General features: G+C 53.9%; 1 protein-coding gene and 1 long non-coding RNA gene across 3 annotated transcripts; both read right to left on the reverse strand.

The window, feature by feature from the left end:
* Window positions 1-227: 227 nt before the first annotated feature.
* Window positions 228-3,531, reverse strand: LOC136305288 (uncharacterized). Of its 2 annotated transcripts, none has more exons than XR_010725222.1 (5): window positions 3,465-3,531; window positions 3,278-3,356; window positions 2,118-3,200; window positions 734-956; window positions 228-572 (listed from the first exon to the last, which is right to left on the reverse strand). It is a non-coding gene; the product is annotated as an uncharacterized lncRNA (long non-coding RNA). The 2 variants fall into 2 exon arrangements; XR_010725221.1 differs by having other exon boundaries at window positions 3,435-3,515.
* Window positions 3,532-14,752: 11,221 nt separating this feature from the next.
* Window positions 14,753-17,379, reverse strand: LOC136305285 (basic salivary proline-rich protein 1-like). The gene is made up of 5 exons (XM_066208565.1): window positions 17,319-17,379; window positions 16,373-16,966; window positions 16,177-16,298; window positions 16,014-16,070; window positions 14,753-15,943 (listed from the first exon to the last, which is right to left on the reverse strand). The coding sequence occupies exons 2-5, from the start codon at window positions 16,938-16,940 to the stop codon at window positions 14,768-14,770; spliced, it is 1,923 nt and encodes a 640-aa protein (XP_066064662.1). The 5' UTR covers window positions 16,941-16,966; window positions 17,319-17,379; the 3' UTR covers window positions 14,753-14,767.
* Window positions 17,380-17,908: the final 529 nt, after the last annotated feature.

The raw sequence follows: 17,908 nt of genomic DNA on the forward strand, positions 1-17,908 counted from the left end.
ACCAGCCCCTTGTGTCCAAGGAACAGCAGCTAGGCCTGGATTCAGGTTTTAATGGCATTTATGTAATTAAAAATGCAGTAAATTGAACTTTACAAAGAGATGAATCATGGCAAATAAATACTTCAACGTTTTCTTGGGAATTCACAGAATTTTGTGGAGATGGTGCTGGACAATTCCTGATTTACCAACATTAATTGGGTAAATTTCCTTGGAAATGTGCTCTACAAGGTGCAAAAATTCCAATTAGGATGGAAAATTGGAATAAATAAATATTCCCTTACTAAAATCAGAGAGAAAATCAGAGTTATTCCTTCAAATAAAAGGAAGGAATAACATCTAAATCCAAGCTTGCCTGGAAAACAAGCTCAGGAATTTCTAACATTGAAAACTTTTGCAAGAGTCATGAAGTTGGTGAAAGTTCATGGAATGATGATTTAAAAACTGCTTCCTCTGCTCTAATTTAAAGGGAAGTGGGAATTCAACAGGTCCAGTTACTCCTATCCAACCTTGGACTGGGATAAGGCCTTCCAGTGGCTTCACTTCCTACTGGCTCTCTCCTTTTTGCCCACAACCTGCAAGAGGAAAAGCAACAGGAATAAAGTCTCAAACAGGATGGCCTTAGTCCAGGCAGACTGAAATGCAGCTCCCAGGGAGGGAGGCCAGGCTGTGCCTCGGGGAGCTCCGGGAATCTGGGATTGCCCGTGGGATTCAAGGGCTGGAAAAGCACACCCACCTGCCAGGTTCAGTGCTGGGACCGAGCAAGGCCGGGGCTCGGGGGCAGCAGTTAGAGCTGGGACTGCAGGAGAACACCCCAAACCCGGGTTAGACATCCGGCACGACACGCAGCACGCTCCGGGAGAAACTCGGGCGGGAGAAGCCCCGGGATGCTCCACGTTCCTTGCCCTTGGCAGCTGTGCCAGGGCCTCCCTCAGAATGCTGACCTCACCGTGCAGCTCCTACAAAATAGGAGAACTTATGGGAATCGCCCAGCAATCCATGGACTTCCAGTTATTAAGAACCACAGCTGCAGCGAAAGGTGCCCAAACTCTACTGCAAACCAGCAGGGCTGAGGAGACGCAGGGATTTATTCCCGAGGGGACACAAGGATCCCTCAGCCAGCCAGGATTTCTCCCAGGCTCTTCCCACTGCTCTCTAAGGACACAAACAGCAGTTTTTCCCTCGAGTTCCCCTTTCCATCAATGCCAAGACTCGTGTTCTCCTCCAACCCCAGGTTCAGGAAGGAAAGTAGGAATATTATCACTGCACAGACTGTCCAGGAGGGTGTGACTGAGGCAGCAGCACCAGCTCCCACTCCACTGCTGCTCTGGATTCCTGAGCAGCTCCTTTCCATCCTGCCCTTCCCAGCACCATTCCCTGGGTGCCATGTCCACAGACACCTTCTCCATGCAGCTTAAAACCCACAGACACCAACAGAAAGGAGATCAAAAATCAATTCACATGCTGCTAGTCAGAGAGAATGGGAGAGGCCTAAAAATCTGCATTTATTTTAGAACACTAGAGCAATTTCTTCATGACCCTGACTATCAGTGATGGGCAGATAAACACCTTCTTTAACTTACTACCTGCAAAAACATCAAGTTTCAAGTTTAGTAAAGATAAAATTTTGCTGCAAAAATAAAAGAGGTGGGATGTTGGTGTTAGTGCTTTAACCTTCGGACATTAGCGGCTATTTGTAAAACAAATTCATTATTGAAGCAGCTAACTTGAAAATAAGGGGGTTTTACAATAAAGTTGACCAAAAAAGAGTCTCAAAATTAAGATATAGGTTGCACAAATATTTAAGAAAAAAAAAGTTGTCTTTCGTGCGTATAACCTGCCAGCCTCTCATGTTTTCAGTCCTTACCATTTATTTTTACCAAGGTGATGACTAAAACCTTGTCAAAAGCTCAAAAAAAAAAATTCCAGGACAAGGCAGGTGTTTTCCCAAGTACCCTCAGTGTGGAGCTGTGTCAGCCACAAGTGTTTGCTCCCTCAGCCCAGCCCGGAGCAGGCTCCAGCTGCTGCCCAGGGGTTACCAAGGGACTCACCTGTTTCAAGCTGTAAATGCAGGTGGCCTGCACTGGAGTGCCAATAAATGTGAAATATGTGACTCTCACCTTGAATAGCGATCGATCTTCTCAGGGGAGCCCCTCACCCAGGATGGGGGGCTCTGCCACGGATTTCATCCCTCTGCATCTGAAAGAAAGTTGGGACAAAAGTCAGAGTGCTGCAGGATACCTTGACAGCTCCACACATCTTGTGGCAATCTAGGAATACCCTCTACAGTCTAACTACACCCCACATCACAAATTTCAAGCCCCCAGCACTATTATCCTATTACCCCTACACCCAGACTGTGCATCAAGGCAGAGCAGCTCCGGGCCAAACACACACCAACACCCGTGACACAGCACAGGACAAACGAGGGGACACAACAGGGACAGAAAACTCTGGGCAAGAAGAATGACCCTGAGGGTCCAGAGAACTCGGAATGAGATGACCGAGGTAAGATGGAAGGTGAGCTGGCCAGGCTCAGAGAACCCTGCAGGAACAAGATGCCATCGGGATGACTTATCCCAAGAAATGCAGAGATGGATGCCCGAGAATCCTACGGTCAGAATCCTCGACCTGTCTTTGCATTCTCACAAGACCTAACCCGCCGGAATGGATCAGGGCGGTGCACGGCTGTCAGTACAGCTCAGAACAAGACCTGAAAAGGCATCGGACTGGATGCTTGTGAAGAGAGATGGATTCTGATGAGTGTCCGAGCAGCTGAGACAAAGGCACCTGGCTGAGGAGCACAGAGATCAGAAATGCTAAGACTGATGCCAGAGGTTTTGACAGGCCCCTGAAGGGCTAAGGGAAAAGACAGCACACACAAGACACCCAAGACACAGAGTGCACAACAGACACAACACACACCAGGACTGCTCTGCCCTGCACACCTCGGCACTGTGATCCAGAATGAGACTCTCCCTGGATGAAACCTAAGGGGTCACAGCTTAGACATCCCTGTCTTCAAACCTGACTCAAAAAACCTTGCTAGTGACCCCACACTCTTCTTTCATGCCCTCTACGGCTCTGAGCTCTCCACTTATCTCTCAGATGTCTGGGGAGGTAAATCCACGCCAGGTCCCAAAGAAGGCCGCCTCTCCCTCGGGGAAATTCCTGCTGTGACCAGGCTGGTGTCTCCTTGTCAGCTACAATAAAGAGAACTAAACGTGACCCTGTGCTCTTAGCAGCACATCAGCCAGAAACCAGCAATTCTGCTACTCACAGTCTCCTAAGCTTGCCTGTGTCCTCGGCCCTGTGCTTCAGCTGCGCTCAGAGGCCAACGCCGGCGTCGCAGGGTCTGCCTGGGTAAAGAGCAGACAAGGTGACGTGGCAGCGCTGGAACTTGAGGGGACCATCCCTCCTTCTCCTCCCTGACTCACCTCAACTCCTCACCCGTTATCCAAGACTACCTGGATGGGGCCTTCACAAGGAGAAGATCAAGGCTCCATCACAGACTCCTGGAATGCTCCCGGAGGGCTCACGGGTGAGGTGACCCGGGTCTGTCGTCCGGTTGGTGAGAGGGGAGCTCGGCCTCCTGCGAGTGGACTCCCTAAAACACACAATAACGGAGGCTTAGAGTTGCACCAGCGAGTGAGGCTTGAACAATAGCAACTGCTTCTGTCCACCCATCACTGCTCACCTTGCCCACGTCAGCTTGACTGCTGAGATCCGGCTTTACCACCTAAAAATAAAGACAAAGAACAGAGATGTAACACAGCCATCATTTACACCTCCCCTGCAAATCAAAACAGTGACTGACCTTCTCAGGGGAGCCCCTCACCCAGGATGGGGGGCTCTGCCACAGATTTCATCCCTCTGCATCTGAAAGAAAGTCAGGACAAAAGTCAGAGTGCTGCAGGATACCTTGACAGCTCCACACATCTTGTGGCAATCTAGGAATACCCTCGACAGCCCTACTACACCCCACATCACAAATTTCAAGCCCCCAGCACTATTACCCTCGTACCCCTACACCCAGACTGAGCAGCAAGGCAGAGCAGCTCCAGGCCAAACACACACCAACACCCGTGACACAGCACAGGACAAACGAGGGGACACAACAGGGACAGAAAACTCTGGGCAAGAAGAATGACCCTGAGGGTCCAGAGAACTCAGGATGAGATGACCGAGGTAAGACTGAAAGTGAGCTGGCCAGGCTCAGAGAATCCTCTGCCTGTCTTTGCATTCTCACAAGACCTAACCCGCCGAATGGATCAGGGCGGTGCACGGCTGTCAGTACAGCTCAGAACAAGACCTGAAAAGGCATCGGACTGGATGCTTGTGAAGAGAGATGGATTCTGATGAGTGTCCGAGCAGCTGAGACAAAGGCACCTGGCTGAGGAGCACAGAGATCAGAAATGCTAAGATTGATGCCAGGAGTTTTGATAGGCCCCTGAAGGGCTAAGGGAAAAGACAGCAAACACAAGACACCCAAAAGACACAGAGTGCAAAACAGACACAACACACCCTGGGGCTGCTCTGCCCTGCACACCTCGGCACTGTGTTCCAGAATGAGACTCTCCCTGGATGAAACCTAAGGGGTCACAGCTTAGACATCCCTGTCTTCAAACCTGACTCAAAAAACCTTGCTAGTGACCGCACACTCTTCTTTCATCCCCTCCATGGATCTGAGCTCTCCACTTATCTCTCAGATGTCTGGGGAGGTGCATCCACGCCGGGTCCCAAAGAAGGCCGCCTCTCCCTCGGGGAAATTCCTGCTGTGACCAGGCTGGTGTCTCCTTGTCAGCTACAATAAAGAGAACTAAACGTGACCCTGTGCTCTTAGCAGCACATCAGCCAGAAACCAGCAATTCTGCTACTCACAGTCTCCTAAGCTTGCCTGTGTCCTCGGCCCTGTGCTTCAGCTGCGCTCAGAGGCCAACGCCGGCGTCGCAGAGTCTGGTCTAAAAACAAAGACAAAGAACAGAGCTGTAACACGGCCACCATTTACACCTCCCCTGCAAATCAAAACAGTGACCGACCTTCTCAGGGGAGCCCCCTCACCCAGGATGGGGGGCTCTGCCACAGATTTCATCCCTCTGCATCTGAAAGAAAGTCAGAACAACAGTCAGAGTGCTGCAGGATACCTTGACAGCTCCACATATCTTGTGGAAATCTAGGAATACCCTCGACAGCCCTGCTACACTCCACATCACAAATTTCAAGTCCCTGGGACTTGTCCAATTCCCCTGACACCCAGACTGAGCAGCAAGGCAGAGCAGCTCCAGGCCAAACACACACCAACACCCGTGACACAGCACAGGACAAACGAGGGGACACAACAGGGACAGAAAACTCTGGGCAAGAAGAATGACCCTGAGGGTCCAGAGAACTCAGGATGAGATGACCGAGGTAAGACTGAAAGTGAGCTGGCCAGGCTCAGAGAATCCTCTGCCTGTCTTTGCATTCTCACAAGACCTAACCCGCCGAATGGATCAGGGCGGTGCACGGCTGTCAGTACAGCTCAGAACAAGACCTGAAAAGGCATCGGACTGGATGCTTGTGAAGAGAGATGGATTCTGATGAGTGTCCGAGCAGCTGAGACAAAGGCACCTGGCTGAGGAGCACAGAGATCAGAAATGCTAAGATTGATGCCAGGAGTTTTGATAGGCCCCTGAAGGGCTAAGGGAAAAGACAGCAAACACAAGACACCCAAAAGACACAGAGTGCAAAACAGACACAACACACCCTGGGGCTGCTCTGCCCTGCACACCTCGGCACTGTGTTCCAGAATGAGACTCTCCCTGGATGAAACCTAAGGGGTCACAGCTTAGACATCCCTGTCTTCAAACCTGACTCAAAAAACCTTGCTAGTGACCGCACACTCTTCTTTCATCCCCTCCATGGATCTGAGCTCTCCACTTATCTCTCAGATGTCTGGGGAGGTGCATCCACGCCGGGTCCCAAAGAAGGCCGCCTCTCCCTCGGGGAAATTCCTGCTGTGACCAGGCTGGTGTCTCCTCGTCAGCTACAATAAAGAGAACTAAACGTGACCCTGTGCTCTTAGCAGCACATCAGCCAGAAACCAGCAATTCTGCTACTCACAGTCTCCTAAGCTTGCCTGTGTCCTCGGCCCTGTGCTTCAGCTGCGCTCAGAGGCCAACGCCGGCGTCGCAGGGTCTGCCTGGGTAAAGAGCAGACAAGGTGACGTGGCAGCGCTGGAACTTGAGGGGACCATCCCTCCTCCTCCTTCTCCTCCAAGACTCACCTCAACTCCTCGCCCGTTACCCAAGCCTACCTGGATGGGGCCTTCACAAGGAGAAGATCAAGGCTCCATCACAGACTCCTGGAATGCTCCCGGAGGGCTCACGGGTGAGGTGACCCGGGTCTGTCGTCCGGTTGGTGAGAGGGGAGCTCGGCCTCCTGCGAGAGGACTCCCTAAAACACACAATAACGGAGGCTTAGAGTTGCACCAGCGAGTGAGGCTTGAACAATAGCAACTGCTTCTGTCCACCCATCACTGCTCACCATGCCCACGTCACCCTGACAGCTGAGATCTGGCTTCAGCTCCTAAAAATAAAGAAAAAGAACAGAGCTGTAACACAGCCATCATTTACACCTCCCCTGCAAATCAAAACAGTGACCGACCTTCTCAGGGGAGCCCCCTCACCCAGGATGGGGGGCTCTGCCACGGATTTCATCCCTCTGCATCTGAAACAAAGTCAGGACAAAAGTCAGAGTGCTGCAGGATACCTTGACAGCTCCACACATCTTGTGGCAATCTAGGAATACCCTCTACAGCCCTACTACACCCCACATCACAAATTTCAAGTCCCTGGGACTTGTCCAATTCCCCTGACACCCAGACTGAGCATCAAGGCAGAGCAGCTCCAGGCCAAACACACACCAACACCCGTGACACAGCACAGGACAAACGAGGGGACACAACAGGGACAGAAAACTCTGGGCAAGAAGAATGACCCTGAGGGTCCAGAGAACTCAGGATGAGATGACCGAGGTAACACTGAAAGTGAGCTGGCCAGGCTCAGAGAATCTTCTGCCTGTCTTTGCATTCTCACAAGACCTAACCCGCCGAATGGATCAGGGCGGTGCACGGCTGTCAGTACAGCTCAGAACAAGACCTGAAAAGGCATCGGACTGGATGCTTGTGAAGAGAGATGTGATTCTGATGCGTGTCCGAGCACCAAAGTCAAAAGCACCTGGCTGAGGAACGCAGAGATCAGAAATGCTAAGATTGATGACAGGGGTTTTGATAGGCCCCTGAAGGGCTTAGGGAAAAGACAGCACACACAAGACACCCAAAGGACACAGAGTGCAAAACAGACAAGTGACACAAGACACACCAGGACTGCTCTGCCCTGCACACCGCGGCACTGTGATCCAGAATGAGACTTTCCCTTGATGTAGCCTAAGGGGTCACATCTGGGACATCCCCATATCCAAACCGGACTCAAAAAACCCTTCCCGCTGGCCCCTGATCCCACACCCCGCTTTCAAGCCCTCCACTTATCTCTCGGACGTCCAGGGAGGTGGATCTATGCCGGGTCCCAAAGAAGGCCGCCTCTCCCTCGGGGAAATTCCTGCTGTGACCAGGCTGGTGTCTCCTCGTCAGCTACAATAAAGAGAACCAAACATGACCCTGTGCTCTTAGCAGCACATCAGCCAGAAACCAGCAATTCTGCTACTCACAGTCTCCTAAGCTTGCCTGTGTCCTCGGCCCCGTGCTTCAGCTGCGCTCAGAGGCCAACGCCGGCGTCGCAGGGTCTGGTCTAAAAATAAAGACAAAGAACAGAGCTGTAACACGGCCACCATTTACACCTCCCCTGCAAATCAAAACAGTGACCGACCTTCTCAGGGGAGCCCCCTTACCCAGGATGGGGGGCTCTGCCACAGATTTCATCCCTCTGCATCTGAAAGAAAGTCAGAACAACAGTCAGAGTGCTGCAGGATACCTTGACAGCTCCACATATCTTGTGGAAATCTAGGAATACCCTCGACAGCCCTGCTACACTCCACATCACAAATTTCAAGCCCCCGGCACTATTATCCTATTACCCCTACACCCAGACTGAGCAGCAAGGCAGAGCAGCTCCGGGCCAAACACACACCAACACCCGTGACACAGCACAGGACAAACGAGGGGACACAACAGGGACAGAAAACTCTGGCAAGAAGAATGACCCTGAGGGTCCAGAGAACTCGGAATGAGATGACCGAGGTGAGACTGAAGGTGAGCTGGCCAGGCTCAGAGAACCCTGCAGGAACAAGATGCCATCGGGATGACTTATCCCAAGAAATGCAGAGATGGATGCCCGAGAACCCTACGGTCAGAATCCTCGACCTGTCTTTGCATTCTCACAAGACCTAACCCGTCGGAATGGATCAGGGCGGTGCACGGCTGTCAATACAGCTCAGAACAAGACCTGAAAAGGCATCGGACTGGATGATGCTGAAGAGAGAAGGATTCTGATGAGTGTCCGAGCACCAAAGTCAAAAGCACCTGGCTGAGGAATGCAGAGATCAGAAATGCTAAGACTGATGCCAGGAGTTTTGATAGGCCCTTCAAAGGGCTTAGGGAAAAGACAGCACACACAAGACACCCAAAGGACACAGAGTGCAAAACAGACAAGTGACACAAGACACACCAGGACTGCTCTGCCCTGCGCACCTCGGCACTGTGATCCAGAATGAGACTTTCCCTTGATGTAGCCTAAGGGGTCACATCTGGGACATCCCCATATCCAAACTGGACTCAAAAAATCCCTCCCGCTGGCCCCTGATCCCACACCCCGCTTTCAAGCCCTCCACTTATCTCTCGGACGTCCAGGGAGGTGCATCCACGCCGGGTCCCAAAGAAGGCCGCCTCTCCCTCGGGGAAATTCCTGCTGTGACCAGGCTGGTGTCTCCTCGTCAGCTACAATAAAGAGAACCAAACGTGACCCTGTGCTCTTAGCAGCACATCAGCCAGAAACCAGCAATTCTGCTACTCACAGTCTCCTAAGCTTGCCTGTGTCCTCGGCCCTGTGCTTCAGCTGCGCTCAGAGGCCAACGCCAGCGTCGCAGGGTCTGGTCTAAAAACAAAGACAAAGAACAGAGCTGTAACACGGCCACCATTTACACCTCCCCTGCAAATCAAAACAGTGACCGACCTTCTCAGGGGAGCCCCTCACCCAGGATGGGGGGCTCTGCCACAGATTTCATCCACCTGCATCTGAAAGAAAGTCCGGACAAAAGTCAGAGTGCTGCAGGATACCTTGACAGCTCCACACATCTTGTGGCAATCTAGGAATACCCTCTACAGCCCTACTACACCCCACATCACAAATTTCAAGTCCCTGGGACTTGTCCAATTCCCCTGACACCCAGACTGAGCAGCAAGGCAGAGCAGCTCCGGGCCAAACACACACCAACACCCGTGACACAGCACAGGACAAACAAGGGGACGCAACAGGGACAGAAAACTCTGGGCAAGAAGAATGACCCTGAGGGTCCAGAGAACTCGGAATGAGATAACCGAGGTGAGATGGAAGGTGAGCTGGCCAGGCTCAGAGAATCCTCTGCCTGTCTTTGCATTCTCACAAGACCTAACCCGCCGGAATGGATCAGGGCGGTGCACGGCTGTCAATACAGCTCAGAACAAGACCTGAAAAGGCATCGGACTGGATGCTTGTGAAGAGAGATGGATTCTGATGAGTGTCCGAGCAGCTGAGACAAAGGCACCTGGCTGAGGAATGCAGAGATCAGAAATGCTAAGACTGATGCCAGGAGTTTTGATAGGCCCCTGAAGGGCTAAGGGAAAAGACAGCACACACAAGACACCCAAAAGACACAGAGTGCACAACAGACACAACACACCCTGGGGCTGCTCTGCCCTGCACACCTCGGCACTGTGATCCAATATGAGACTCTCCCTTTTTCTAGCCTAAGGGGTCACATCTGGAACATCCCCATCTCCAAACCTGACTCAAAAACCCCTCCTAGTGACCCCTGACCCCACACCCCACTTTCATTTCTTCTGCGTCTCAGAGCCCTTCACTTATCTTTGGGATGTTCGGGCATAAGGTGAATCTACATCGTGTGCCAAAGAAGGCCAGCTCTGCCTCTGGGAATTCCTTGCTGTCATCAGGCTGCTGTCTCTTAGTCAGGTACCATAGAGAAAACCAAATGCTGATGTACAATCTCAGCAGATCTGTTGGCCGGTCAGTGAGGGGGTCTCCCTGTAAAACCAGTGGACCACCTGAAACACACAAACAATAATGGAGGCTTACAGCTGCACCAGAAACACCACTACCCTGACCACACAAATACAAGAATACTAGAAAAGAAAAAACAAAAAATAGTCCACCCAAAAAAAGCCAGCTATTATTTCTTCTAGTCCAAATACAATAAAAATAACTCCATGTCGACTCTCCTCAAAAAACCTCCAAAATAGATACCCAGAACCCCCCACCCTAAAACTAAATGATCCATTCAACTATAAACAGTATCTCCCAAATTATCCATAACTACAGAACACACACTATAGCCAAACAGGCTAAATAAATAGACGCCTCCAACACAATAAACAATGATCTGATTATAAATATTAGGAAACCCTAAGAAATGAACTACTACACATTACCTCAAACCCACCAAAAAAACACTATACACCATGATAGAAGCCATCACTAAATAAATAAAAACCTCCCCTATACCTCACACTACAGCCACTTACACCACTGTACACCTCAGGAAACAGATCTTTGGAAAACATAATACCCCACCAAAAAAAAAAAAAAAGAAATTCAACAACAAAACTCAGTTCAAAAACAACCTAATCCACACATAAACTAAGAAGCCTAACATGAAATAAATAGACCATATCCCTCATCATACACCACCTACAAGCAAAGTAAAGCTACACAATAGGTTATTAAAAGCCTCTTTAAAACCATTAAACAACAACAACAACAACAAAAAAAAAAAAAAAAAAAAAAACTTGAAAAAAATTAAAAGCTGCATCTAACAAAACACCCAAAGCTCAACCAGCCCGAATGGCCCTACCCAATCTGAATTCCTGCACACAATGAACAAACCCCCAATAACACATATTGGAAGCCTATCAAATAAGGCTACTCAATTCTACGTCAAATACAAAACCACACGTACAGTTATTTTCACTCAAAAACCAAATTACATTTAATAAATAACACCAAAAAAAATCAAACAAAAGACCATATACCACCAAACAAAGCAACAGTTAATAAAAACCACGTAGAAGTACCCCTACTTATTAAAAATCGAGGTGAAAAGAAATCCCTCTCAATTTAAACGCAGACAACAAAAGGAGTTTCATCGTTCAATTTGAACTCCTTTTGCCTTCACAACCCCTTTTTCTTCTGGGAGCACTGGGAAGAAAGCAGCAAAAACAAGCTGAAAAGGAAAAATCCTCCCTAAAACCCCACAGTGGCTTACCTACTGCTGCTGTCTGGCACAAAGAAACACTCGACATCCACATACTCCTTCAGGTGCTGTAAGAGGCTTTCCCCGCCGCTGCAAAAACCACACTCAGAAAGCCAGCATAAATTCCTCACCCACTGCAGCTCGACAGAATACTGAGTTGAGGCTCCTCTCTTAAACCGCCCCGGCAGGAACCGCCCCCTCATCATCGTAACATCTCACACCTGCAGCTGGTCTGCTCCCTCATTATCCTGACAGGTCACACCTTTGGCTGCTCTGTTCTCCCCCCATCGCTTACATCTCTCACCAGGGGATGCTCTGTCCCCTCAATCACCCTGTGACAGCTGTCACCTTGCGGCTGCTGCCACTCCGAGTGAGGGCAGGGGCAGCGCTGCTGCTCATCCCCCGACACTTCATTCTCTGCCCCTGACACGCCGGGGCACCGGGCTTTCCTTGCTATGGATAAGGATCCCTCTTGTCTTGCCGGTGCCCCAGGCTGAAACTGGGATTCCGTCTCCGAAAGTCCATATGCCTGAGATCCATAATTCCTAAGGAAATTCCCCAGCAATCGTTGCTAACTTGTCTTTCTGTGGAAGTGTTTCAAACATTCATTGAGAGTTCAGGAGCCTGGTTGGCTTATTTGTGTCTTAGCTGACAATCCCAGGCTAAATCCAAACGCCCAGAATTACGGAGAAGTACGGAGACCGTTTATAAACACTCCCCTTCCTTGCAACTTAGTCCTTTATCGCAGATCCCCGGAGCAGATCTACTTTCTTCCCAACAGCACCGCTCCGGCAGAGATCGCACTTCTCAGACACAAACCGAACACAAACCGGCCACGGGGGGATCGGGCGGAGCCCGGGCCCTCTGAGCGGGGCCGGGGCGGGGCCGGGGCGGGGCCGGGGCGGGGCCGGGGCGGGGCCGGGAGGGCGGGGCCGGGGGCCATCGAGGCCGGTGCCGGTGCCGGTGCCGGTGCCGGTGCCGGTGCCGGTGCCGAACGTTCAGTGGCACTCAGGGCAGCTGGGGTTTGCTTGCTTTTGGGTTGGCAGTATGTTCTTGGGGGGCTTTTAGCACGGGGGTAAGGAGTGTTTAACTTGTTTTGTCTGGAGGAGCTTTTTTTCCTTGTCTCAGCTTTGTCGTGAACTGTGAAGGTTTTGTACCTAAAACTTTGTGTGCTGGGTCCAGCGTTTGGTGCTCTTGTTTGGCTTGAGAATGTTTCCTATTGTAAATGGTTTTTTGAGTTCTCAGGGGATGTGTTCTAAGGCATGCAAGACTTTCCTAGTCTATGGAATTCTCTTATGGTTATTCTTTCTGTTTGGTTTTATTTATGGGCCAAGGTTGGTTTCTGTGTTCTTGCTTTGTAGCTCTCCATATACAGAAGGTGTATTGGTCCTCTAAGCCAAACAGTGCAAATGCACGGTGGTTAATTGGATTAATTGTTGTCTGAGGGATAATGGATGAGGTCTGTTCCAGTTTCTCCTGCCACCCTGTGGGAATGTGGTATTCTTGTGTGCATGGGGTTTTGGCTATGCTTGGAGGGATGTAAAATCAGTACGTGGGTTACTCTGGTTGCCTGATGGGAAATGTGTGTTTGGGGAAATCTCCTGTGGATAAATTTCTCTTCTGCTGCAGATCTGCAGTAGTGCTGGGTTTGGCAGCGTGGCTGAAGGGTTTGTGAGAGCAGAGCGGGGAATGGACCCATCAGCTCCAGAGGGGTGAGGAGTGTCTGCTTCCAAGAATCTTTTATCTTTTGGGAAGTTTAAAGCCTGTGGCTGTAATGAGCAGCACTAGTGGTGCTTTTGTTTATCTCTCAAGGTCCCTGGCCAGCATGGAACAAGAAGCGACCCAGGACTTGTTGGTGCCCTGGCAGAGAGAGAAGCAGCAAATGGTGCTGAGAGAATTTCCGGGAGTGCATGTGGGATCCTGGTTTTCTTGATAGCTTGAGAAATGATCTGAACGGAAAAATCTCTTTCTTTTTACAGGAGAATCTGATGTGAAACATGGGACCAGGATGACTTGAAGTTACTTCTTGAAACCTTGAAGTAAGGTAATGTTAATCTTTTTGGATAGAAGCAAAGCATCTGCAAACACTTAGCAGAATTCTATGCAAGGTGAGTGAAGGACTTGAGGACACGAGCAGGAAAACACCTGGGGGCTGTGATGTGATTTCACAGAGGGTTATGGATTCCTGTCTCAAATGTCCATGTGCCAGTAGGGCTGGATCCAAGTGCCCCGGTGGAGAGGCAGGGTTGTCCTGCATTCCAGCTTTTTAGTGGCTGGAGTTTTGCCCAAGGAAGAGCAGCATCCTGATTTTGCTGCCGTGTTCAGCCAGCACGGAGCTGTTGGGTGCCTCCTTCCAGGAGCAGCAGGAGCCTGGATTTCTGCCCCTGGGATTGCCTTGCTGTCCAAGACAAGGGCTGAAGGTGAGGGGCGAGGCAGGCCTGGGAGCTCTGGGAGTCAGGAGTGCCAGGCCTCTCATCTCCTGGTGCTGCTCAGGTAATTGCTCAGGTGTTCGCTAGAGGGTTTTTTGATAGGCTTTAACATTCTGGATTGAAGAAAAACGGTCCTTTCCCCTCCCTGCCTTCTGTCAAAAACCAGCAGCGAATACTCAGAGCTGCACCAGGCACTGAGACCTGAGCAGTAACAGCTGCTTCTGTCCCAGGGGCACTGCTCGCCCCCCTGAGCAGCTTCCTCCAGCTTTTCTCCGGGAAACGCTGCCGCCTTCCCAGCCTGAGGGGGCGGGATCCCACTTCTAGCCCTGTCAAGCCCTGTTTTCATTTTGGCCAGGCCAGACGGAGCCCAGCTCCTGCCAGCCCTCCCGTTGGTAAAACTCTCCGCAGCCGGCAGATCCCGGGGGCTGAAGGGCTCGGCGGAGCGGGGAAGGACGCGGGTGTCCGGGGAGCCCGCAGGGGCCGGAGTCACCACAGCCCAGCGGGCCACCGAGTGCCGGTAACGCCCCGGGGAGGGAGGGAGGTTGATTTAAGGGCTCTCCTCTGATTCTGTTATCTACGGACTTCATTAATTACCCTAATCCGAGCGTCTGAAGGCGTGTGGGGAGATGTGGGAGCTGGGAAGGGTTTGAGGAGGTTTGGGCAGGGAGGATTTTTGGGGTGTATCCAAAACTGGGGGGGGGGGGGCCCAGGGAACTTCCAGCGGATGGGGCTTTGGGGGAGTTGAGGGATTTGGGGGTTCTCCAGAGAAATGGGGGGCTCCAGGGTGTTTGAGGGGGGGGTCTTTAGGGTCACCAGGAGCTCTGGGGGTGTCAGGGGGAGCCGAAAGAACAGCAGGAGCCCGCAGCTTGAATAAACAGCCTTTACTGAGGGGCGCTCCCCCATGGCAGCCCCCTCCTCATCTCTGAGGGAGCGCTCCCCCGCGGCAGAGCCCCGTGCAGGGGCAGCTGCAGCCCGGCCAGGGGGGCTTGTCCCGGCGGTCCCCCCAGGCTCCGACCTCTCCCCACTCCGGGCGGCGCCGCTTCGGGGCCGGGTGGCAGCAGTGGGGCGGGTCGCGATTGAGCCGATCGTGACAGAGAGCGGCGGGGCGGGGCTGGGCGCGATGGAAAGTGTCGCGACAGGGGCGGTCGCAGCGGGCGGCGCGGCGACAGAGCGGGTCGCGCTGAGCTGTGTCGCGACAGAGCCGACGACAGCAGCACCGCGACGGTTCCGTGTTCAGGCGGGCTCCGGGGGGATCCGGGCTCCAGGCGCGGGGGTCCCGCGAGGGTCTGGGGGGGGCCGGGGGCTGCCAGCCTGGCTCCGAGCTCCAGAGCTGGGGGGTCGGGGGGAACCTGGGGGGCTCTGGGGAATCCCAGAGGGGTCTGGGGGCGTCTGGGGGGGCCCACAGGGGTCTCGGGGCCTCCAGTAGGACCATGGGGAGCTCCGAGTTCCTGAGCTGGGGAGTCTGGGGGCGCCTGGGGCGATCTTGGGACGCCCTGGGCAGCTCTGGGCTCCGTGGTCTGGGGTCCCACGGGGGTCTGGAGGGGTTCGGGGTGTCCCAGAGGGGTCTGAGGGGGTCCGGGGAGGCCCTGCGGGACTCCGGGCTCCAGATTTGGGCGGCCCGGGCGGGTCTGGGGGGCATCGGGGGAGCTCGGGTGGGGTCTGGGAGTCCCCAGAGGAGTCTGGGGGGGGTCCGGGGTGGGTCCGGGCAATCCCAGGGGGCTCTTGGGGCGTTCCAGGGGGACCTGGAGGGAGCTGGGGGGTCCCAGAGGATCTCGGTTCCCCAGATTCGGGGGCTCCGAGAGCGTCTGGGGGCGCGGGGGGGGACCGCGGGTGTCCCTGGGTTGGGGGGCTCCCCATGGTAGGGGATCTGGGTTGAAGGCCGGGGGGGCGATGGGGGCCCAGCCTTCATCCCCACCCTCCTCTTCTTGGGGGGCCTTTGGGGACCTCCAAAAGGGGGGCGGTGCTGGCGGGAGCCCCCCGGGACCACCCCAGGCCTGGGTGAGCCCCCCGGGAGCCTCATCGTCCTCATCCTCGGCTGAGCTCCATGAGAAAGGGTTCTGGGGGTGAGGGGAGGGGTCAATAAAACTCCCCAAGACAGGGGGAACCCCCCCCAAATTCCAGACTCACCTCTGTCTCTCTGGGGGCTCCAAAAATGGGGCTGGGGGGGCGGGGGGGCGGCGGCGGCTGCGAGGAGAGGAGGGGGAGCACTTTAGCGTAATTTTTGGGCACTTTTGGAGTGTTTTGGGAAGCAGTTTTGAAGTCCTTTTAGGGCACTTTTTGCAGCACTCACTGTATGGACAGCACGAAGCGGGCTGGGGGTCCCGGCAGGGGGGTCCCCCACCTCCCACCCCGCCAAACTGACTGCTCGTCCTGGGGGTCCCGACCTCGCCCCTTGCCGGGGGGATCTCTGACCTGCTGGAGACAACACCGGTTTGGGCTGGGGGGGTCTCTGGTGTCCCCTCCTTCCCGTGGGGCGGCGGCCGTACCTGGGAGCTGGGCTGGGGTCCGGTGGGCCAGGAAGACCCCCAGGTCCGGGGGTCCCTGTCGGTGCCTCCTGAGCACGGTCATGAGGCTGCGGCGCCGCTCGCTCAGCAGCTCCCGCCCCACAAACGCCCCGAAACTCCTCAGCAGCGTGGCCAGGCTCGCCACCAGATCCCTCAGCCCCTCGGCCGGGAGCCCCCCGACGTCCCCCTCCTCAGTTTGGGGGGCCGGAGGGGGCCCGTCCCCGCCCGGGCCGGGGCTCAGCAGGCGCCGGACGTCCAGAGATTTCACCTCGCGGTTGAAGAGGCCGCGGTGGCGCAGCCGGTTCTGGGTGATCACCACAGGTTTGGGGTGGCGCAGGGGGCTCCCCAAAGGGAGAGCCCTCCATAGGGGAGGCTGCAGCCAGCGTGGGCGGGCGGCGGGACCCTGCCGGGAGCCCCCCAAGGACACCTTTGGGCCGAACTTGGCTGCGTTGCGTTCCCGTTTGGTCCGGAGGCGTTTGGATTTGGAGTGGGTGGGAATGGGGAGCGGGTGGTGCAGGGAGGCCCCCAGGACCCCGCGGTGGTGGCTCATGGTGGGGGGTGGCAGCTGGGAAAAACCTGGAAAAAAGGAGGTTTTTTTGAGTTTTCCCCCTCAGGATCCCCTCATTCACCCCACCAGAACCTTGTAATTGCTCTCCAGAGTATCCCAATTCCACCTGTTTTCCCCTCAGAACCCCCATTCCCCCTACGGCCCCCTGGGTACCCCCAGGACCCCCCACCCCCCCATTTCCCCCTCAGATGCCCCCCAATACCCCCCGGCTCCCCTGAAGGGCCCTCAGACTCCACTTTCCCCTCAGATCTCCTGCCAGACCCCCCCCCCCCATTCCTTTCTAGGACCCACATTCCCCCTTAGGATGCTCCAGGTCTCCCAATTCCCCCCATTTTCCCCAATTTCTCCCCAGTTCCCCACCTGCCCCGAGGCTGCGTCCCCTCACGCGCCGCTGGGCGGGGCCAGCCTCGGCTCGCGCCGGCGGCCGTTGGGCACAAGGGGCCGTTTGAGTTTTCCCGCGCTTGGCTCCGATTGGCCCGCGTGGCCCTCTCGCTCGGACGCTGATTGGCCGAGGGCCAAGAGCGGGAAAAGGCAGAGCTTGGAGGGAGGGGCGGGGCCTCCGTGAGGGGAGGAGTGGGCGGGTCTGAGTTGGGAATAATGCATGAAAATGAGGGAAAGTGCGCGAAAACGGAAAATTAGACAGTAAAATGGAGGTAGAAGGGGAGAAATGGTGCACAGTGAGGGAAACTTGGAGTAATGGGGGAGAATTGGGGGGAAATGGCGATAGGGGGTAAAATGGGAGGGGAATAGAATAGAACCTAATGGGGAGAAATAAGGATTAGAGGGAAAGAGGTTAAAGAGGGAAAATAGGGATAGTGAGTGGAAATGGGGATAATGGGGGAAACTGAGGGATAGTGGGGGGAAAACGGGCCACAGTGGGCTAAAATTAGGAATAAGGAGGGAAAATTGGGAGAAAAACTGACAAAAAATTGATGGAAAATAGGAATTGT

The sequence above is a fragment of the Chamaea fasciata genome, unplaced genomic scaffold (assembly GCF_029207755.1).
Source record: "Chamaea fasciata isolate MVZ Bird 193981 ecotype frontalis unplaced genomic scaffold, bChaFas1.0.hap1 SCAF_348, whole genome shotgun sequence".
In the NCBI taxonomy this organism is placed as follows: Eukaryota; Metazoa; Chordata; class Aves; order Passeriformes; family Sylviidae; genus Chamaea; species Chamaea fasciata.

Coding starts and splice junctions, on each gene's coding strand:
- LOC136305285 (XM_066208565.1), bottom strand. CDS start 16,940: ATGAGCCACCACCGCGGGGTCCTGGGGGCCTCCCTGCACCACCCGCTC. Junction 16,071..16,176: donor CGCTTCGTGCTGTCCATACA/GTGAGTGCTGCA, acceptor CTCTCCTCGCAG/CCGCCGCCGCCCCCCCGCCC. Junction 15,944..16,013: donor GAGCCCCCAGAGAGACAGAG/GTGAGTCTGGAA, acceptor CCTCACCCCCAG/AACCCTTTCTCATGGAGCTC.